The sequence below is a fragment of the Pelophylax lessonae genome (genome assembly GCF_965119305.1).
Source record: "Pelophylax lessonae genome assembly, chromosome: 4".
In the NCBI taxonomy this organism is placed as follows: Eukaryota; Metazoa; Chordata; class Amphibia; order Anura; family Ranidae; genus Pelophylax; species Pelophylax lessonae.
This window is the reverse complement of record NC_138771.1, coordinates 342,796,884-342,820,452: the sequence shown is the minus strand read 5'-3', so window position 1 is coordinate 342,820,452 and position 23,569 is coordinate 342,796,884. Positions and strand designations below refer to the sequence as shown.

At 44.6% G+C, this 23,569-nt stretch overlaps 1 protein-coding gene across 3 annotated transcripts in view; it reads left to right on the top strand.

The window, feature by feature from the left end:
* The window catches only part of STK32A (serine/threonine kinase 32A), a 312,631-nt gene that overhangs the window by 67,492 nt on the left and 221,570 nt on the right, over window positions 1-23,569 (top strand). For all 3 annotated transcript variants that reach the window (XM_082252874.1, XM_082252876.1, XM_082252875.1), the window contains exon 3: window positions 21,651-21,706. In XM_082252874.1, coding sequence (XP_082109000.1) covers window positions 21,651-21,706 — 56 coding nt within the window. The remainder of the gene's footprint in view (window positions 1-21,650; window positions 21,707-23,569) is intronic.

Sequence of the window (23,569 nt, the reverse complement as noted above, 5' to 3'; positions counted from 1 at the left end):
AGGTCCGTTTCGGCATTCTCTTCCAAAACAAGCTGGTCTCATCCATATTAAAGGCTTGCACTGGTTGGTACCCACCCTCCTCAATGATACTCTTCAAGGTCTCATTGGTGTACCTTGCAGCAGCTTCTTTGTCGACCGATGCAGCTTCACCTTGCAATGAAACGCTCTTCCAGCATTTCTGGAAGCGGTCAAACCATCCCTTGCTGGCAGAAAAGCCTCCTGATTAAGATGTACTAGAATGCTGATCAGGATTGTCACTGTCTGACTGTTCAGGTGCGGCAGCACCTCCTTCAGAGCCTCCTTGATTGTGTTACCATCCAGTGTGATACTTTTTTTTTCTGCAATCTTGGATCCAAATGGCCAACGCAGTTTCCATCCTAACAATGTTTTTATTGCGGGAAGAAACCACTTGTTTTGCAGCGGTTGCCCTGATATTCTTCTCATCCTTCTTGATGTAGCAAATTGTTGACTCATGCATACCATAATGGCGGGCTACAGCAGCATAACTCTGTCCTTCCTTTATCATATCAAGAAGTTTCACCTTCTCCTGAATCGTCAGGAACTTCCTCTTCTTTTTTGGCTCACCAGAAGCCTTAGATGATGGGTGTTTGGCTGGCATCCTTGTGGTTAGCAAAGGAGCACATCTGCGCATGCTCCGAATCGCGTTACCACCCCCTCTAACATCACCACGCTCTGTGCAGTCCAGGAGCGAGGCATGTGTTCCACCGCAGCCTCACTCTGATTTACCGCTACATAACCGCGAAATGGCGAAATATACCAGGATATCAGAATTAATAGGTCCTAAATGAAATAGGGTGATATACCGGGACTGCAAAAACTGAACCGTGATATGGTGGGGGTTTACTATAATAGGTTTTGGTATTTTAAGGGTGCAGTGGGCTTTAGATTGCCCCTGAGGGTAATGGAAGCAATGTTCAACTCACCTTAATTTCTAACAATAGACAGTCATGTGAAATGTTTTCCATTGAGACATAACTATCGGGGTTCATTTCTTTAAACATAGCCAATTTTTAATTATGAACATTTTCCTTGCTGACTGTATTGGCATTTGCAACAAGTTCCGAGTATCATCTCAACTACAGTAACCCACCAGTGGCTCGTTCCCTCACCTTTTTTTTCCATCCTCTTACTGGTCTGAGCAGCTGGTTTGTTTTATGTGCATTTTCATGTGCTGGCAGATATTCAGTACTGCAGCATAGGCATGCTCCAGTGCTCTGTGGGCATCACTTGATGTCCTGTATTCCTTGTCAGCACATTGGAAAGCAATTCTGTGATTTTCATGATCTCTGCTGGTTACGACATACTGTACGTCATCTAATATTTGTTTGTGTCACGTTACTTCTGGTTAGTACTTGGCTTGGATCCTGGTTACTGTCATCTGCATAGCCTGACCTGCCTTGATTATTTCTAGCTGTGTCTTCCCCTGACCTCTGGTCTGTGCCTGACAGCCTACTAATTACCTGCTTGTCAAATGTTGCTAATAGGACCAACCAAAGGGCTGCAACCCGGATATTGTCACACTCAAGTTAAAATTCTCTTTGTGACTTACAGCAACCACAAGAAACATAAAGTATTTACCATTAACGGAAGGTCAAGTACATTTCTTTGGGAGCTATATCATATATTTATTTGTTCTGTATTAGTTTCAATGAAGGAAATATAGAAAACTGACCAAATATATGCAGCTCCTTAAACACTGCAGTAGTTTCCTTTTTTTCTTTTATACTATGAGTTAGAGAATTGAAGAACTATGCCCTCTCATTCAGGGGCTTGAGTACTCTATATTTGTTGCTGTCCTCATGCAGTGACTTTGACAGTTTTAAAAGCGCTAAAAAGATTAATGGTGCTTGAAATCTGAGGTGTTTAATCAGAGCTGTTAGTCAAGGTTCACAATCATGAGAACTAGAGGGAAGGGATGCAAGCAATCTCCGGAGTGTCTGTACAGCTTGCGTAATCCTCGCTTCCATCTTATGGTCTCTACTATAGTAAAATAGTTGCAAAATGTATGGTGTCACCTTTTTGGCAAATTGAAAGCAAGGGAATAAAGGGTAAGTTTTATTAAAACAGTTATTTAGAGACATGTTCTTGTGCTGCAATTTAAAGCAGTTTTAAATGGGCAGTACACTCAAATGATAATTCAATTTTTTTTGTCATGCAGAAGAGTTAAATCATACAGTAGCTGCTACTGTGTCAAGGAGCTCTTCTCAGATGCAATTGCCATTATAATGACTACGAACCCTCTCAACCTGCTCAATTTTTAATCTATATTGTATGTAGCACCCTCCCAGGTAGGTGCTAGGAAAACCTTGAGGGGGGGGCCTGCCTGCTTATCAGGGGGGGCCTGATTGTTCAGCTAGGCTGTCATGTTCTTCCAGGTGTGCCTGTTGAGCTTGGGAAGTCTCCCCACTGTGTCCAATGAGGGCTCTCATTGGGTGGTGGAGGAAATCTGGCCAATAGCACACCAGGGCTTGTATCTACCCCAGAGGGCAGAGTCTGCCGCAATTCATCCTGGGAAGGGGTATAAGTCTGAGAGGAGCACATGACAGGGCGTCTTTGGTGGGAAGCAGAGTCCCAGGAGGAGGATGACTGCTGTCTCTCCTCCTGTCAGCGGTAGTGAAGGTGTCCTTGGCAGTCAGCCTGAAGGACAGAAGGTTGAGCTGAGCTGCAGAGAGGGATCCATTGTGCTGAGGACATAGTGGAGCTGCTGGGCAGAAGTTTCCAGGAAAGCAGTGTTGTGAGTACTGTAAACTGCCCAGGGGTCTGCCTAGGATAGGGGACCACTCCAGAGGGTGGGAGGGATCCAGGAGCCAGCTAACCAGTAAAAGGGGCTTGGAAAGGGGGTGCCAGTGCTTAAGCCCTGAAGATAAGTGTGTGTAAAAGAGGGTGCCGGTGCGGGCCCTGAAGCTTTAAGCAATGCAGCAGTCTTATAAGCAGCTACCTCAGTGAAGAGGGGTAAAGGAAGCTTTAACTAGGACTTTGTGCCACATGAAAGTGTCAGAAATCAGTTCAGTGTTAACATACAGCAAGTCAGCGTTAACCAGCATCATCCGGCATTGACCGGCATCCAGCCAGTATCAAGTCAGTGACGTTTTTCAGTCCTCCCACTAAAATTGTGCATAGTTGAGCCGGAGGAGTATCCCACTCATCCCTTCTCCCATCCAAGTTAACAATAAACATAAAAACCCAAAGATACTGGACTGTTCCTTGTCTCAGTGCTCACACTTTGATAACATGCTTAAATGTGCTGTTGTAGTTAGTGGTTTCCCTGGCGGACTCATAACCAGCAAAACAGCTGGGAATTCTGTTACATGTAAAATGGAGTTAATTGTAATGGAGCTGTGGACACTCTGCTCTAACTGGAGAAATCAGACACTGTACTTAACATAAAGATAGCCCTTTACTTGTTCTCCATGTTGCTCAGGTCAAAGGCCCCAGACTCTCCTGCTCCAAAGTCCAACATCTCCCCGTCTTCCCTTGGGGTACTACCAGTGTATTTTATGCTATTTTTTAAATAAACTTGCCCTTTTTCAAATGTCTTCTGGATGGTTATGTGTCACGCCAAGTCATCTGCCTCTTCCAAATTTCTCCAGCGATTATCATTGCCTCCAAGATGCAGAGAGCAGCAATGATTTGATCATGTTAATACCAGTCTCTGCATCAATACACTGTTAATTAGGGGCAATGTGGTAAATCTCTCCTAAAAAGGCAGGCCATGAAGCGCTGTATTCATAGTATGTCCTCAGTCTTCTGTGTTCATTGACATAGTTACATAGTTACATAGTTAGCGAGGTTGAAAAAAGACAACAGTCCATCCAGTTCAACCTATGATGTGTGTGTGTTTGCTTTTAACCGTACATTGTATACCCCTGTATGTTGTGGTCTCTAAGGTGACCATCTAACAGTTTTTTGAAACTATCAATGCTCCCTGCTGATACGACTGCTTGTGGAAGAGAATTCCACATCCTTACCACTCTTACAGTGAAGAACCTCTTACGCATTTTAAGGTTAAACCGCCTTTCCTCTAGTTTTAGTGAGTGGCCACGTGTCTAATTATATTCCCTTACTCTGAATAGTTTGTTCCTTATGCCCGGGTCACCAGTACAGTATTTGTACATTGATATCATATCCCCCCTCAATCGTCTCTTCTCCAGAGAGAATAGGTTCAGTGCTTGTAGCCTTTCCTCATAGCTGATGTCCTCCATTCCCCTAATTATTTTTGTTGCCCTTCTCTGGACTTTCTCCAGTTCCAGCACATCCTTCCTGAGGACCGGTGCCCAGAACTGGACAGAATACTCCAGATGTGGCCGGACCAGAGTCTTGTAGAGTGGAAGAATAATCTCTTTATTTCTGGAGTGAATCCCCTTTTTTATACATCCCAGTATTCTGTTGGCTTTACTTGCAGCAGCTTGGCATTGCATGCCACTGCCAAGCCTGTTGTCTACCAGTACCCCCAGGTCCTTTTCCATCTTAGACTCACCCAGAGGTTCCCCCCCTAGTGAGTAGCTTGCTTTCTGTTTTTTGGCCCCCAAGTGCATTACTTTACATTTTTCTACATTAAACCTCATCTGCCATGTAGTTGCCCACCCCATTATTTTGTTCAGGTCTGCTTGAAAGGTTTCCACATCCTGCATAGAAGATATTGGCATGCCTAGTTTAGTATCATCTGCAAATACCGAGATTATACTAGATATCCCCTCCTCTAGATCATTTATGAATAAATTAAACAGGATTGGTCCCAGGACCGAACCCTCGGGGACCCCACTTTCCACACCCGCCCAATCCGAGTACTCCCCATTAATCACCACCCTCTGAACTCTCCCCTGGAGCCAGTTCTCTATCCAGGTACTCACCTTATGGTCCATACCTACCTTCCTTAGTTTGTACAGTAAGCGTTTGTGGGGAACGGTGTCAAAGGCCTTTGCAAAGTCCAGATACACCACATCCACCGGCTTACCTTTATCTAGGTGGCAGCTCACTTCATCGTAGAAGGTTAATAGATTGGTTTGGCAAGAACGATTTTTCATAAATCCATGCTGATTGCTACTAATAATACAGTTTTAATTACTAAAGTCTTGTATATGGTCCCTTAATATCCCCTCCAAAATCTTGCAGACTACAGATGTTAGGCTGACCGGCCTATAGTTCCCCGGGATACACCTCGGCCCCTTTTTAAATATTGGTACCACGTTGGCTTTTTTCCAATCAGCTGGCACCATACCCGTCTGTAAACTATCTTTAAAGATCAAGAATAATAGTCTGGCAATCACCTGGCTGAGCTCTTTAAGAACCCTCGGGTGCAAGCCATCCGGTCCCGGTGATTTATTTATGTTAAGTTTCTCTAGTTTAGTTCTAAGTCTATCTTCTGTTAGCCATGGCGGCACTTCCTAAAGTGTGTTGTTTAGTTCGGCCTTACAAGCTAGGTTTGTGTAGCCCCCCGATTCTTTTGTGAAGACTGAAGAGAAGAAATGATTTAACACTTCCGCCTTTTCTTTGTCCTCAGTGGCCATATTACCTTTGTCATCTTTTATGGGGCCAATGTGTTCTGGCCTCGCTTTCTTACTGTTTATATACTTAAAGAACTTCTTGGGGTTCTTTTTGCTCTCCTCCGCTATATGTCTCTCGTGTTCTATTTTAGCCGCCCTGATTTCGCCTTTACATTTCTTATTACACTCTTTGTAATGATTAAATGCTGCCAATGACCCCTCAGTCTTGTATTTTTTGAAGGCCTTTTCTTTAGCACTAATATGCATTTTTATGTTGGAGTTTAGCCACCCAGGGTTTAATTTTGCTCTTTTAAATTTATTTCCCTTTGGAATGCACTGGTCAATCCCCTTGTTAAGTATGCTCTTGAAGCACTCCCATTTTTCCTCCGTGTTCTTTGTTCCCAGGGTTCTATCCCAATTGATATTTTCTAGCAGCGAGCGAAGTTTTGGGAAATTGGCTCTTTTGAAATTCAGCGTCCTTATATTAACCCTCTGCTTCCTATAACTGTAATTAATACTGAAACTTATTGACCTATGGTCACTGTTTCCTAAGTTGTCCCGTATTTCTATATCCGTGATCAGGTCTGAATTTTTAGTAATCAGTAGGTCAAGTACCGCATCTTTCCTCGTCGGTGCATTCACCATCTGACCCATGAAATTGTCCTGCAAACATTTAGGAACTGCCTAGCCTTCGCTGAGTGTGCGGTTCCTTCTGCCCAGTCTATATCTGGATAATTAAAGTCCCCCATTATAATGACATTTCCCGTCCTTGCTGCCAATCCTATCTGTAAAATGAGGTCCGCCTCCCCCTCCTCCCTCAGGTTGGGGGGCCTATAGCATACGCCCAATATTACCTTCCCCACCGTGCCTTCCCTTTGAAGCTCTACCCATAGGGATTCTGCCTCGTCCTTAGCTCCATTATTAATATCATCCCTCATATTTACCTGTATACTGTTCTTAATATACAAACATACCCCTCCCCCTTTTTTACCTTCTCTATCTCTGCGATAAAGGGAATACCCCTGAATGGTCGCCATCCAATCATGAGAGCTGTCAAACCAAGTCTCAGTTATCCCCACAAAATCTAAGTCCTCCTCAAACATCAGCAGCTCCAGCTCTCCCATCTTGTTGGCCAGGCTTCTGGCATTGGTATACAAACCTCTTAATTTTGACCGGTTACATATATCCTCATTTAATGTTTTTAGGCTACTCTCTTGATTTTTCCCCATACCCACCCTGGGTATAGGAGCTCCGAACACTCTACCACTAATGCCCCCATTTCTGCCCTCTGAAACTTGCTTACCGCTGGCTAATTCTACATCTGTACCCTCCCCCCCATTTCCTAGTTTAAAAGCCCCTCTAACTTTTTGGCCATCCTCTCACCCAGTACGGCTGCACCCACCCCATTTAGGTGCAATCCGTCCCTACCAAAGAGCCGGTGGCCGACTGAGAAGTCGGCCCAGTTCTCCAGGAACCCGAAACCCTCCTTACTACACCAGCTCCTCAGCCACTCGTTAACTTCCCTAATCTCCCGCTGCCTCTCTGGTGTGGCTCAAGGTACAGGTAGTATTTCGGAAAATACTACCTTGGAGGTCCTTCTCCTCAACTTAGCGCCTAAGTCCCTGAAATCGTTTAGGACTCTCCATCTTCCTCTGCCTATGTCATTGGTACCCACGTGTACCATGACAGCTGGGTCTTCCCCAGCCCCACCCAATAATCTGTCCACCCGATCCGCGATGTGCTGAACCCGAGCGCCCGGCAAACAACAGACTGTTCGGCACACACGGTCTTTGTCACAGATTACACTATCTGTCCTTCTAATAATTGAGTCCCCTACCACCAGCACCTGTCTTTCCTTTCCCTTTCTCCCGGCCTCACTGGAGGAGTTTTTCCCCTGGCAGCTAGGGGCGTCACTCTGCTCCAGCAATGCTGGTCCATGACTGGTTTCCCCAACATCACACAACGGGGCGTATCTATTGGGGTGCTCCAGCCCAGGATCAGCCTCCTTGCCTTGTCCCCTTCTACCCCTCCTAACTGTCACCCCTCTACTCTGCTCTGATGCCTGCACCTCCAATACTCCGCCCACCTCTGTGCAGACCCCTGCCTGCACCTGACTGGTACGATCCTGGCTCTCCTCCGGTATGGACATTCGTCTCAGTGTTGCCAGCTGCTTCCCTAGATTCAGGACCTGAGCTTCCAGGGAAGCAACTTGCTTACATTTTGCGCATTTGTATTCGCCCTCGATCACATGACCGAGGAACGCATACATATCACAAGATGTACACCGAGTCGCATCTCCACACCCGCCGGGCATTGTACCTACTATCTAATCTAATGGGGATTCAGTAATTTAAGTCTATCCTATGTGGCTATTTCCTGGCTTCCTAACTCTACCTTCTCACCCTCTGGTACTCCGCTTCACTCACTTGACACTCAGTTGCACAACACTCACTTACTTACCAGTCGCAAAGATACCTCAGACGCAAAGATACTCACCAGTCGCAAGATACTCACTAGACGCAAGATACTCACCAATCGCAAGTTACTCCCAGTCGCAAGATACTCACCAGTCGCAGAGATACTCACCAGTCGCAGATACTCACCAGTCGCAAAGATACTCACCAGTCGCAAAGATACTCACCAGTCGCAAGGATACTCACCCGTCCAAAGATCTTCACCAGTCGGTCGGTCACAGAACACTGTCAGTCAGTTGCAGAGCACAGTCAGTCAGTCGCAGAGCACAGTCAGACAGTCGCAGAGCAGTCAGTCGGTCACAGAGCGGTCAGTCGGTCTTAGAGCAGTCAGTCAGTCACAGAGCAGTCAGTCGGTCGCAGAGCGGTCAGTCGGTTGCAGAGTGGTCGCGGAGCGGTCAGTCGGTCGCAGAGCAGTCAGTCGCAGAGCAGTCAGTCAGTCGCAGAGCGGTCAGTCGGTCGCAGAGCGGTCGCAGAGCAGTCAGTCGGTCGCAGAACGGTCAGTCGGTCGCAGAGCGGTCAGTCGACACAGGATATCATTCAAGACTGGAGACATCTTGTAGCAAAAAAAGTACTTTGACAGATCAAGTTTGAAGAAGATGCAACTCATGCTCTGTTTTTTTATTTTGTTCACTGTCTGGTGGCTCATTACATTTAGAATATGCCCTAAGTTGGACTTTAAAGAATATCTAAACCCAAAAACACAAGTATTTTCTCTACAAACTTACCAGTCCTATAATGTGGTGACTGCATTTGTTTTTTTGCAGACTAAGAACACTTTTTGCAAGTACAGAGGTACAAAGCAAATAGGAAGTAGGGCGGTTAAAAGGAATTACAGTAAACCCCCGCTCCATCGTGGTTCAGTTTTTCCGGTACCGGTATATTGCGTTTTTTTTTGTAATGTTATTTTACTATACAAATCATTAATAATGAAATATTTTTGTGTTTTCCATAGCTCTTGCTATGTCTCTCAGTGTCTTTTATGTGTTTAAATGAGTTTCTATTGTTTTAAAAGTGTATTTAAAGACCTTAAAATGCTTTTACACGTACAGTGACAGTAAAAAAACATGCCTACAATGCATTTTAATAGGGTTTTTCTATCTCGCGGATTTTCACTTTCCGTGGCTGGGTCCGGATCGTAACCCCCGCAATGGAGGGGGGTTTACTGTACTGATTAAGATGGCGGACAGACAAAGATAGGGAAACACAAAATGAGAGGGGGTAGTGGTAGTGTAAGAAAGAAGTAGGATGGGACAGAGGAGTATGGGCTTCGTTCACACTAGTGCGATCTCAGATGTGACTTGAGTCACACAGAATCACATGACAATGGAATATTAATGAGTAAAATTTCTAAAACTGAAGAGTGGAAAATCTGGTGCAGCTTTGCATAAAAACTAATCAGCTCCCAGGTTGTTTTGTCAAGCTTAATTGAACAAGCTTAATTGAACAAGCTGAGGTTAGAAGTTGATTGGCTACCATGTACACCAAATTTTGCACTCTCCAGTTTTAGTAAGTCAACCTCATTGTTTTCAAGGGCGCCTATTCGCATCAATGCAACTCAGCATAGTGTGAATTTGAAAAAGTTCCTTTACTACTTTGTTGTAATTCCAGCACAATTTTGGCCCCATAGAATATGCAAACCACTTCAAAGTAACATCAAAGTTGAAACCAAGTTGCACTACATAGTTGCACTGAAAGTGGGATCAAAATCTGATTGCAGCAGTGTAAACCTACCCTTAAGGTAGGTATACTCTATGAGAAAATCGGAAGTAAAATTCCATACGAGGCATGATCGTTCAATTTTTGTGTAGTGTTTACACAACTTTCGACATCCAATTCAGACTTTCCAAATGAAAATTTCTAAAGAGACAAACTTCAAACTTTTTCTCATATGTGAACAGAACTAATGATTTTCATTCACTGTTTTAGTACGGTTTTCGCACAAGAAAAATTGGATACGAAATAATTTAAAAAAAGCCTTTGTCTTACCAGAATTTTCATACCATTAGTAACATCCTCAGTTTTTGATTAGCTGTGAAATGATTGAGGAAAACCAGACAATCATTCGGCAGATTTTCTTATAGTGTGTAACCAGCTTTATACTCTTATTAAAAAGACAAAGGACAGTGAAAAGAGAGAGGTTTAGCAGAGATGCTGTATATTGATGGTGCACCATATGTAAAGGACATAACAGAAAAAAAGGTTGAGTATAGGCAGAACTCAAGAAATCTAAGTATTTTGCTGGTATAGTATTTTGTTAATGACAAAGGGTCATCTTAGGTTATGTTTTTAACAAGAAATGAAGATTCATTTATAAGATAAATTGCACCATGTCTCCAAGAAATATACCATATAAATAGGACAATAGACTTTTTGCTCTCTTCCATTTGTTTTGTCTGTAAGATAATTTTTCAAAGTCACACAACTTTAAAATCATTAGTGAATGTCAAGATAATGGACCAAATTTATGGAACCACAAAGATGCATATATTTTGATGGGGAAAAAAAAGTACAGGGCAGCTTTGGCAGTTCCTCTGCCATAGATTTCCACCCCAGAGACTTTAATAAAATATCCTTCATGCTTCAGTGTTTCAGCAAGGAGGCAAGCAAGCAGTTGTCATATCTAATTTGCCCTTGACCATCTAAGACTAATATCTCTTGGTACACCATTGATCTTAAAACATGATCCACTGCAGCCTGCATCTTTGCACTCCCCTGCCTCTGCAAAACAGCATTGCTGCAGTTCGAGAACCACATTGTTTTCACATTCTCCTTCACAGTGATGACACCTCATCATTAGCTGTGCTCTTAATATCCCGTACATACTGTGGAAGTGTAAATACAATTTGTGATTTAGTGAGGTGTCTTAAGGTAATGGAGTTATTAGGAATAGGTTATATTCGCTGAAAGGTCACATTCAGTTTTTTTTTTTTTTTTCTTCAGTGCTAAGCTCTATGAATTAATTTATTTATAAATTAATTAATTTAGTTTCACCTTTTGGTTCTTTAATAAAAAAAAGAGCAACTAACAAAGATATGGATAGACCTCTACTTTTCACACTTGCTGAATACCTGCATCTATCTATCTATCTATCTATCTATCTATCTATCTATCTATCTATCTATCTATCTATCTATCTATCTATCTATCTATCTATCTATCTATCTATCTATCTATCTATCTATCTATCTATCTATCTATCTATCTATCTATCTATCTATCTATCTATCTATCTCTGCACTGGCATCCTCCATTCATGCCACCCCCACGCCCTTTGCATGAAAGTGGCAATTAACACTTTTGTGTCATTTTTACCTACAGGTAAGCTTATAATAAAGCCAGGGGCATAACTACAGGGGTTGTAGGGGTTGCAATTGCAACTGGGCCCCATTCTCCAGGGGGCCTGTGCGGCTCCCCTGTACACCTGGATAGGAGGGGCGGCAGGGGCAGTATGTAGAGAAATCATCATCCTCTTTTTTTCTCCTGTAGCTGCAGGAGGAAAATGGAGGAGATTGGTTCCTCTGTATGCTGCCCCCCGCCACTCCTCCTATCCAGTTCACTTGTGTTCTGCTGTCTCTGGGCCCCTGTGTTCCCCCCTGGTTCCCCTCCCCCACTGTGCTCCCCCCCCCCACTGTGCACCCTCCCTTCTCCTGCCGACTGCTGCAGGGGATGTGTCACAATAGAGAACCAGGAAGGAGTAGGTAAATTATGTTTTTTTTTTATTTTTTTCTTATAAATCTGTTTATTTTTTTGCTTACTTCAAACTATACCATACATATTTACATAAATAGTAACAACGACAAAAACAACAAAAACAAAAAAAGAGAAAAAACAATATTTAAATAAAAAATAAAATATACATCCTTCCTTCCTTGTAAAATATGTCATTTCCTTTTCTGAATAGACAGAGTCATAGTCAGTGACACTGTAAAAAAAAAAAAAAAAAATGATAAAAAATAATACAATTAAAATGCCAAAAAATAAAAACTACTGACACCAGTGGGTGAACTTCCAGGATCGCAAAGGTCACACTTATGACCAGGCCCTGGCATTCTACCACCGTGGGGAGGCCCCAAGATGCCAGGAAGGGGGCCCACTGCAGAACTTGTGAAAGGGTCCCGCTGCGGGACTGTAATAAATGGCCCCACAACGGGAGTAAAGGGCCCCAGGATCAGTGGGAAGAGCCCCAGGCTTGAAGGGAAGGGCCCCTCCATGGTTTCTTGCAACAGGGCACTGAATGTTCTAGCTACGCCTCTGAATAAAGCTTACCTGCAGGTAAAATTAATATCTCCTAAACGTGCATCATTTAAGAGATATTCCAGGCAGCAGCAGCTTATGACATCACTGGCGCATGGGCTCTAAAGGAACAGCATACCCGTCCATGCACGGGAATGAAGTTATCGTGACTCCTGCCAATCAGACGGCTGGAGCTCGCAAACCCGGAAGAAAACCAGGTGAAGATAGAACTCTTGTCAGCGGTGGCAGGGTGCTGCTGGAGGGATCTGTTCTAAAGGTAAGTATAATATATTGTGCTAGTATGCAGTGCATACATTTAAGTACATTATGACTTAAACCTGAAGGCTTGTTTTTTTTTAGGTTAACTTTACTTTAAAATAACTTTACTTTAAAATAAGCCAACTTTTAAATTAGTTTGGTTGAACCTGCAGGTTTTTAAAAGCCAATCTCTGAGCAAGCTGAAACCCCTTCCACCCCTCCTACCCATTCTCCAATTTTTCCACCGTCACGTGTTCCTCCTCCACGCTTTTTGCAAGATTAAAAACAGAAAACATCTGAATGGTAGTACAAAAGACTGAACTAACCCTTCCAGAGTTTTTATTGTTTATTTCATGGATGAAGTGCTGTATTCTCTTGTTTAATTATCTCTATACTAGCCAAAAACAGAGATGTGACATATGGGCACTACCAGTACAAAAATGCATAATCATTCTCTTGCTTCTGTGCAACATGACCCCAAATAACACTTCCACAAGTGAAATTCCTGTTAACAGTGTAGGTAGTGGAGTCAAAATCTAAGACAAGAAGTCCAATCTAGCCTTCTAGCCTATAGCTCTTTTGCCACATATGTCTGTGAAAGACATGTTGGAGCTTCTAAAAACCTTAGCACTACATCTTTTTTAAATGTGTTATTGATTTTTATAAGCTTAACTATTAGTAGTAGAAGTAGTAGTAGTAGCAGCAGTGGTTAGTAGTAAAACATATATAGTAAATAGCAGTATGAATCATCCCAATGGTGAGTAATAATAACATCTGGCCTGCTGTCACATTGAAGTTGTCACTGTCATCTTTGAGATACACTGTTGAACGTGTGCATGACATTTGAATTAAAATTATATTGCATGCGGTTTCTGTCTTCTTCTGTAAAATTGATTGGAAGTAGCCAGTGACTGTGAAAAATTAGCTGTGGAATATCTAGAACTGTCATAGCAATGTTTAACATTGCTGGGGTCAAATTCATTAGTGATGATGTGTTCTAAAGAAGAAGATTTTATTTGAAGTCACCAAGTCATTTATCAGAATGAATGAATGGAAATTACCTGTTGCCCACAGCAACCTGCTGTCTTGTTGGTCATATTTTCAGCTAAACCCTAATGAAACAGTACATTTGGCTGATTATTGTGGAAAATACAGATATTTTTTTCAGGCACACTGTTGAGAAAAATGCGGTCCTTTATTTTTGCTCCTGGAGATGAAAAATAAAAGTAATAATTTAATGAATAGAAATTAAATTTTCTCTTTCGTTCATTGACGGACACAGCTCCTAATCTTCTTGACCATTGGGTTATACTGTCCCCTACAGGAGTAGGACACTAGGCATAAAAAAAAGTCTGGCTACGTCTATGGGCAGTGCCAAGGGGTATACTCCCTCTCTCTGCTATAGGTTTTTTTTCTGCCTAGTCAGAAGTAAAGACCTGGTTTCTTGCTGGGATCTCTGGTCCTGGCAATTATTTATTTTTAGATATAAATTGTTCTCCTGGTTTGTTCCTGTGAGATCTACAATCAACTGCCGGACTGGCGACGGGCTGAATTACCTAGACCCAGTGGTCACCCCAGTCTGGCCAGCGAGAGCGCGCAGACATCAGCTCCTCGCTTGGTCGGCCGAGACATAGCCCCACTGGATAGGGGCTCATCTACGAGTTAAATGCCACGTGAGGTCGCATACGACCGAGTCTCAGCCCGAGTCGCAACGTTCCTCCTGGCCGACAGCCCCCCCCATTCCAAGGGGTTTTGTCTGGAGCGATGCCTGCCTGGTTCCTGGTATGATAAGTAGCTGTCCCCCCTCTCCCCCTGGAGGGTTTTGGGGTGGACATGGGCCCCTCCTTGGGATGTTCGGACCCCCAGGTTCCCCTCCTTACCATCAGGCATCCTCCCTAATCTGTCCCCCCATCCTTTCCCCCCTCTCCACTTAGGCTGGGACTGTGTGGGTGGCCTGGCCACCTCCTGGGGTGGGGGCAGGGCGCTATGCTGGCCATGGGGGCAGGGGGGTGCGCCGCCGGTGACTGGAAAATCATCTATGCGGGGGATGTTGTAACTGGTGGGGGGCTCTTGCCAGGGCCCCCCGTCCTGCCTAGGTCTATCCTTGAGGCCTAGGGATTCCTCATGGGTCGCTGCGAGCCTCGTGGTGCCACCATTTTCTTGTAGCCTTTGTGCTTCAATGCACGGCAGCCATGTTTGTGTAGTCCGGCAGACATTTTGTGGTGGTTTTCCATTGAAAATAGCGGTGGTTATGACAATGGAGCCGTCTGGGCTGTGAGCTGTGGGAGTCCCTCCACATCCCCTGGTGCTGACTCCTGGATCCTTTTGTTTCCTGATCATCGCTTGTGCAGTGCAGATTGCTGGTGGCTGTAGTGCCTGGTTTCTGCCGGGTGGTGAATCTGGTGGGGTCCTCTCCCTCTCTGCTGAGGATCGATTGGTGCTCTGTGACTTGCAACTGGGTGGTGCTGCTAGAGCGGTGGGGGTTGTCCCTTAGCAGTGTTTTACACTTTTTTGTGGGGTCCCCCTGGTGACTCATGGAGTCTTTGGAGCACATCTCCCCACCTGATCCCCTCTCTGGGGCTGCGGGGCCCTCTGGGTCGCATCCATCCATCGATGCACTGACAGCGGTTCTGGAGCCCCTTGTGTCACGGGTGGAAGTGGTTTTTGGGCAACGGGCTGGCACAAAAGTGCCCCCCACCTTCCCCTGCATCATCTGTCTCCTCAGATCCTGAACCTGATTCGGCCGCTGTGGATGTTGGTCACCCTGCTGGGTCTGCAACCATGCGCCCTGAATCCTCAGATAGTGAGGATGATTCCTCCGCTTCTGCAACTGTGCATGAAAAGGCACTGGTGGATGCGCTGATGGTATCTGTGCTTGAGACTTTAAGTTGGAGGATGCAGCTGCGGCTGCGAAAGAGGTGCAGATTCCCTTTGGCACTCACAAGCCATCCAGAGCGGTAAAGGAGTTCCCTTTCCCCTCCTATTTTGACAGTATTGTCACTGAAGAGTGGGGACGACCAAAGCGTCCCCTTGAGGTCCCTAAGCGAGTTGCTAGGCCATACCCCTATGAGGAGTCCCTTCTTAAGAAGTGGACTGTTCCACCAGTGTTGAACCCCCCGGTTTCCAGATTGAACAAGGCAACCATGATTCCGGTTGAAGAGTCCCCGGCCTTTCAGGACCCCGCTGACAGGAGGGCGGAGGCTGTGGCCCGCAATTTGTACACCCTGGCTGGTTCAGCACTGAGGCCGATATTTACCATTGCCCTGGTGTCGCAGACTCTGACCAAGTTGGCTAAGCTTTAACACCGTGAACCTGGAGGGGGAGTAACTCCCCCCTGCCTTTGCTGAGCTGGTGGACCAGCTGGTCAAGGAGCTGCAGTTTATCTGTGATGCCTCTTTGGATGTGGCTCCCCTAGTGGCTCGGCTCTCTGTTTCGACAGTGGTCCTTTGGCATGCCTTTTGGCTCAAATACTGGTCTGCGGACCAGACTTCTAACAAGGCCTTGACTGATCTCTCCTTTAGAGGGGATTGCCTGTTTGGTACAACCCCGAATGACATAATTAAAGATCTCACAGGGAGGAACAGTACCTTTCTTCCGCAGGCTACTGAGGGCAAGGACCCTCGTTGTAGACGTGGGCCCTCCTTCTCGGCTCACAGGAAGTTGTTTCGTCCCTCATACTCTGGAGGATTCAAGCGAACTTGGTCTGGCAAGTAAAGTGCGGGCTTCTCCAGACCCCCGCAGACAAGGCCACTAAAGCAGGAAGGGGCACCCTAACCCGTATCTGGAGTGGGGGGATGTCTTCGCTGGTTCCCGGATCCGTGGACTCCCCTGGTACAAAAAAAAGTGGGTCCACAAGGTTATTCGGTCCAGCTACAAGATCAAACTTCATTCTTTCCTTCCGGTAAGGTTCTTCCTTCCGACACGGGACTCTCCTGGTGGTCCTGGTTCCTACTTTGGAACATTTTAAGGGGTTTTACTCACACCTGTTTACAGTCCCAGGGAAGGGAGGCAGGTGCGTCCAATTCTGGACCTCAAGGCGCTGAACTGCTTTGTGTGGGTACAGAAGTTCAGAATGGAGTCCGTTCGCACGTTGGTTTCTTCCCTGCATCAGGGGGATTTTCTTGCCTTCATCGCTTACCTTCACATTGCAATATGTGTCAGTCTCCAGCGCTTCATCCACTTTGCCGTGGGAGAGGAGCATTATCAGTTTGTGGCATTACGTTTTGGTCTTGCCTTTGCTCCTTGGGTCATCACGAAAGTGTTGGCCTCGGTGCTTGTAATGTTATGCCAATGGGGGATCTACTGGGTACTAGGCTACTTGGACGTCCTCCTTCTGCGAGCGAAGTATCCTACTGCTCTGGTGGAAAACTTGGAAATCACCATACGAGCTTGAGGGAGTTTGGCTGAATTCTGAATTTTCAGAATTCTCCTCTGGTTCCGTCCACAAGCTGAACTGAGTTTGACTCTAGACGCAGCCTTAGCCAGAGTGCTCCTTCCTCTGGACAAACTCCAGAAACTACAGGCTAAAATTCGCCTCCTGCTATCCAGCAGATGGTTATCCCTCTGAACTTGCATGTGGGTGCTGGGCCTGATGGTGTCTACCTTCGAGGCAATTCCGTTTGCACAATTCCATACGAGGTCTCTGCAAGGGAGCTTCTGGCAAAATGGGAAAAGAATATGCAGTCTCTGGTTCCTTCCCTTGTATTGGAGAGTGCCAGCCTGTCCGGTTGGGGAGGCGTCCTCTGCAAATATTCTGCTCAGGGGATCTGGGCACTGGAAGAGTCCAAACTACTCATCAATGTCTTGGAACTCTGAGCGAGCAGACTGGGTGCCTGGAACATTGGAGGGATCTTCTTCAGTGATGTCCAGTGCGTATTCAATCAGATAATGCCACAGCCGTGCATTCTAAGGTGGGCAGAACAGTTCATTCCAGCCCTCTCTGCTGTATACATTCCCGGGGTGGAAAACTGGCAGGCGATTACCTCAGTCAGCAGGTGTTGGACCAAGGGCAGTGGTCCCTTTATCCGGAGGTGTTTCATCAGTTGTATCTCTGGTGGGCCATCCTTGAGGTGGATCTGTTGGCTTCCTGGCTCAACAGAAAGGTGTAGAGGTTTGTGGCTTGGTCACAGAATACTCTGGTGGACACCACAGATGCATTGGTGGTCCAGTGTGGTCAGTATCATCTAATTTTCACCTTCCCTAGACTTCTATGCAGGATCGAGACAGAAGGGTTTCCGGTAATCTTAGTGGCCCCGGACTGGCCTCGCCGGGCTTGGTATGCTGATCTGGTGCGGCTGGTCACCGACGTTCTCTGGAAGCTTCCTCTCAGCGAGGATATGCTGTCCCAAGGAACAATCTTCCATTCTGCTTTACAGTCGTGAGTCTGTGTTTCCAATGCTGTTAAAAGCTAGGAAACCTACTTCTAGGAAGATCTACCGTAGTGCGTGGAAGACATACATTGCGTGGTGTAAGTCTCTTGGGGTTCATCCTCGCTCTTATTCGGTGGCTCGGATCTTGACCTTCCTTCACTGGGTGGGTTGAGCAGAAAACTGGCCTTGAGTACTATCAAGGGTGAGGTATTGACCTTAGCGGTCCTATTTCAACGGCCTTTGGCCACATACTCCCTGGTGCGTACCTTTCTTCAGGAAGTTAGGCACTTGACACCTCCAGTGTGGTCCCTGTTGCCACCTTGGGACCTCAATTTGGTGCTCTCAGTCCTCCAGAAGCCTCTTTTTGAGAATCTTCGAGAGATTTCCCTGTTTAGGCTGTCCCAGAAGGTGGCCTTTTTGGTTGCTTTTACCTCTGCGCGCAGGGTGTCAGAATTGGCGGCGTTATCCTGACGTTCACTTTACTAGTGGTTCACAGTGATTAGGTGGTTCTTCACCCCTGTCCATTGTTCCTTTCTTAGGTTGTCTCTGTTTTGCATTTGAATGCAGACATTGTGTTGCCTTCCCTGTGTCCCAGGCCAACACATCTGAAGGAAATTGCTTTGCATGCCCTGGATGTGGACCGGGCAATAAGGGTGTACCTGGCAGCTACGGAGTCTTTTAGGAAGTCAGACTCACTATTTGTGCTCACGGATTGGCCTCGGAAAGGGTTGTCCATTTTCTCGGAGACCATTTTCAGATGGATCAGACAGACGGTGGTGCAGGTCTATTCCATCCAGGGTCAGGTTCCTCCTTTCCCTGTCAAGGCGCATTCTACTCGGGCGCTCAGTGCCTCCTGGGATTTCCGTCATTAGGCATCAGTGACGCAGGTTTGCAAGGCGCTTTCACAAAGTTCTATAAAATTGATGTGTTGGCATCTGTGGACGCTTCCTTTGGCCGCACGGTTTTTGCAGGCTGCTGTTTAGAGGATCTGGTCCTCTTTGAGGGTGTATTTTGTTTTTCGGGTGAGCTCTAGTTGTTTTTGGTTGAGCTCCTGTTTACCTGGTTGGCTATATTTAGCCTTGGGAATTTATTTTTCACTGTTCCCACCCCTTATGTTTAACACTGCATTAGGACATCCCAATGGTCAAGAAGATCAGGAGCTGTGTCTGTCAATGAACAAAAGAGAAAATGGGATTTTTGACTTACCACAAAAAATTTCTCTGATGTTCATTGATGGACACATCACACATGAAAAGATATAATAGATGTCTATGGCAAAATGCAGCTAACATGCAGGTGCACTGTGTTGCACCTGCAGTGTGGGTAAACCGCAGTGCATCAGTGTGAAACAGCCTTATAGAGGGCACAGGACCATAAGGGCTTCTTTACATTTGCAGGTTGGAGGGCGGTAAAACCCCATAGTTCATTGTGGCCCGTGACCAGTTACAAAATCACTCAAGTCGTCCTCACTCTTCAAAAGATTGGGCACCCTGACCTACGCTATCCTAATGTGATGATGTATGTATTTATCCATTACTAGACTATGCTATTGGCCTATCTATATGTGTAACTGATAACAGGTGTTCATAGATGACACTCTAAATGTTAAGGTACTTGGTGTTCTTGGCTATGCAGGTTCTGTAAGTTAAAGTACGGCTATTCATACACAGCTTGTGTTTTGGCCAAATCAGCAGTAAGTGTTGGCCTTGATGGTACCACTCAGCTTATCAAATGTCAGTTGAAACATCAAAGGAACTTGGTGGGAAATTTTCAGAGTAACAATGAATGCATCCTATCAGTAGAGTGAAGACATTGTGGCCATCTGAATACTAGAGTGAATGGGGAAATTGGGTGACTTCTCTTGTTCAGACCTGTGGACTGTAAATAGCAAGGTTTTATACATTTACTATATAGAATATGTATTTATACAACTCCCATACAGAGTATACAGTATATTTCAACTGTGTATTTAGTTTGCCTACAGCTTCAAACAATGTTTTTCCATTGGAAATAATGGTAAATGCTTTAGTTATATTCCAAGAGGCTAATTTTAGCACTGCTTACCCCTTATCTGTATTATTTAGGAAACCTGCCATACACAGGAGATGCTGTGTGTATAGCATACTTATTGTACTGTACTTAGAATGGGACTTGTACTGAATGCTATAATGTGATATAGACATTAAGCCACACACATTAAAGGGAAAGCTCTACTTGTCTGCCTCCTCCCCCACTCTGCTGCCACATTTGGCACTTTTTTCTTGGGGGGGAATGGGAGCCTGGTTTTGACAGGTACCTGCTCCCACTTCCAGCTCACTTTGCTGTGGCCCCCTGCCTGCAGCTAGCCTATTCACATTGCACAGTAGGAAAGCGGCTGTGAAGCCCAAGGTTTCACTGCCAGTTTCCCTTAGCCAGGATGGAGGTGCCAGCACTCAAGAGCCAGGTAAGTGCCCTAACAGTAAAAGTCAGCAGCTACATTGTTTGTTCCTTACAGTGGGGCTGCACTCAAACTGAAAAGGGTACTTGCTTGTTTAGATCTAGGAGATTTAAAAATATACCTACTCAATCCTCTGTTCCTCTGGGCTGCTAGACCAGTCCCTGCAGTATCTTCTACCCTGCACTCCAGCTGTCTTGGTGTGTTGCTTGTGTTTCTAGCAAGGTTACTTTGCGGTACAAACAAGGAAACTTAGACCTTTGTGGTGTATATAAATGTGCTTTTACTATGCAAAAGCAATCTGTACATACAAAAACTATTACAATAATACAAGACTGGCAGATACAGATACAGATAAAGATAGATACTTAACTAAAAGAAGTTTGCAGCCATGGAGTCCTGTTTGCTTTCACGCACATGGCACAGGGGAGTCAGGATCAGCTTCTTGGTTCATGGATGTTTCTGTGAGACTGAGTTTCTTGCAGCTTTGGCCAGAAGTATTTAGAATAGACCATCTCCCCAAACCAACACCCTTTGTCCTGAGGAGAAAAAGGCTTGCTTATCCATTGTCACCTTTGAAGGGGGGGGGGGGAGGTTAGGCTTTTATCCAAACTGCATTTCAAGCCTTTACAAAAGAAAGGTATGACCTTATATGGCTTCTTGACCAGAGATTACAATGCATTGGTGAGCCACTATATTAAATAAAGAAATATGTAATATGCAATTTCCACAACACTTGGATGTTAACATAATCAAGACCAATGCAAAGTCCATAGCCCTGCATTGAATGTGATGATGCTGAGGACCAGGTAAGTAATAGTGTTTCTCCTCTCCTCTAGACTAAATGAGCAGTTAATTATGCAGTGCAGATGCTGTCCCACTGCAAGTAATAATTTTCAAACTTTGCAGAGTTATGCTTTAACTTTTTGTAATACAAGAGCTTTATAGGACCCTTTATTTTTTCATGATTTAAACTTTCTCCTCAATTTTTTAGCTTTTTCTTTAAAATACGTATAGAACTGGCTTAGTTTGTGTTTCCTGTGTCAATGTTGTAGCCTCCATTCTCCTACTACACTTTGCAGTGCTGAAATCTGTGGATCCGCACCTTATCCATCACCATTTGGCACCACTTTCTTCTGCTGCATTTGCATAGTGTATAACTTAACCAGGCTGGGAATCACATACTCCTTATTTTAAAAAGTTTTAACCCAAGCCCCCATAAATCAAGAAGCCCCTGTATGTGATTTTCATTTACCAACTTACACTAAAGTGTTGTTATTTCACAGTGTGTCAAGTGTACTTGAGATTATTTTATTTTTTGTTATTGAAAAGTGCATCTACAGAATAATTTATAACAAAATATATTTTTGATTTGCAGTGAATTTTTATCACTTTGAAATTCTTCGTGCCATCGGGAAGGGGAGCTTTGGAAAGGTGAGTGCTTTTTACTTGCATTGATTTTGTTTACAGAAAATATGAAGTAGGTTATATATATATTTAATATTTTCCATTAAATAAATATGTTCATTGCCTGTTTGTGCCTGCATTGCTATTCCAAAAAATGCCCACTCTGAAAAATTGCAAACATAGCACTGACCCAGTCTTGGGACAGGCTTAGCTGGTAAAATAGGCTTTTCCTTTGGTCATGAGTTTTATGGAGTGCAATGAGAAGTCTAAGGAAGGAAGTCAGTTTCCTCACGGTCAGATGACATTTCACAGCAAGACACAGACAAAGAACTCTCAGGAATTGTGCCTTAATACCTTACTCTGTATGTAAAGGGGTTGATTTACTAAAACTTGACAGTGCAAAATATGGTGCAGCTCTGCATAGAAACCAATCAGCTTCCAGGTTTTTGACAAAGCTTAACTGAACAAGTTGAAGTTAGACCCTGATTGGCTACCAAGCAGAGCTGCACCAGATTTTGCAAGCTTTAATTTTAATACACCCCCCCCCCCCATAAAAAAAAAAGAATATATATATATATATATATATATATATATATATATATATATATATATATATTGCAGTTTACTATTCCATAAGCTGGTCATACTTGGAGAGAAATATAACTAGTTTCTGATCAACTAACAGAAATCTGATCAGTGGGTGGTCCTGTGGGCTTCCTCCCACCTGACATCCCTCAAATAAAAAAAATCAAGGGAGCCAAATAGAAAAATTAGCAGCAGAACCAACACCTGCATCCAATCAGGGTATTTTAATGTCAAAATACAATAGCCGCAATGGGAGATTCATCAATCCACATTGTGCATAGAGAAATCTGTTGAAATGTGTGGCACCCTCCTAGTATAGCATACTAGGTAAATATAGCTTGTGGCTCCTTCTTCATTCAGGGAAGCAATGATCATTTGATCCGGTCTGCTCGTGGTTTCATACGCTGGGAGTTTGATTGTTTGCCTCTGCCTCTGGAAGAAGCTTCCAGAGTGTAGGGCAGGAAATTCAAAGAAACTGGCCTGAATGTTTACTATGCTCTGGCCTATTTCTGGGGAGGTGTGCCCAAAATGTGGTCTGGGAGGGGGTAAATAGCCTGGACCCCTTGAGGAGACTGTTCCTTTCCCCAACAGGAAAGGTTTCCAAGAGCTTCAAGGTGATACTTGCCTCTGAAGCACATTTGGATTGAGTTGCTGTCCTGCTGTGTCTTGGCTGTGGCAGGGTTGGAGACCTAGGACTAACCTGGAACTGGATGTAGGATTATTTACAGGGTGATTGGATCTGGAAGGAGAGTTTCATTCACTGGACCGTGTTAGGAGGAAGCTGCAAGAAGGCAGCTTCCCTTAGGGCTTGTGAGTAAAGACTTGATTGACCTCCTTTGACTGTGCAGCACCCTAGAATTTCACTAGTCCCCTATAGTTGTGGTGTTGTGCAGGGTAACCAAATGCCAGAGACGTGCCTCATGGTCCCCAGCTGTGAGGCTTTAGACTGTTCTGAAGCAACCTCATGGTCCCCAGCTGTGAGAGTTCCGACTGTACAAAGACTGTACTCTTTACAAAGATAAAAGGGTCCTCTGTATTCCATGCCCTTAAGCCTCATCTGTTGCAAGCTATGCAAGCAATAAATCACAAAAAGACAATCCCTGCTTGGGTGACTGGTGGCCTATTTACTGTCTGGAAAAGAACCAGTTAAATTCAGCGGCCTTTGAGGGGGTAGCGCTACATCTGTATAAGGCTATCCTTCAAAGTGATAACTGCGTTAATAATAATTTTTTCAGCAAGTACAGAAAATACCTGTTAAAGGGGAAGTCCACCCTAACACTAAAATTACTACACCTACAGGAATCC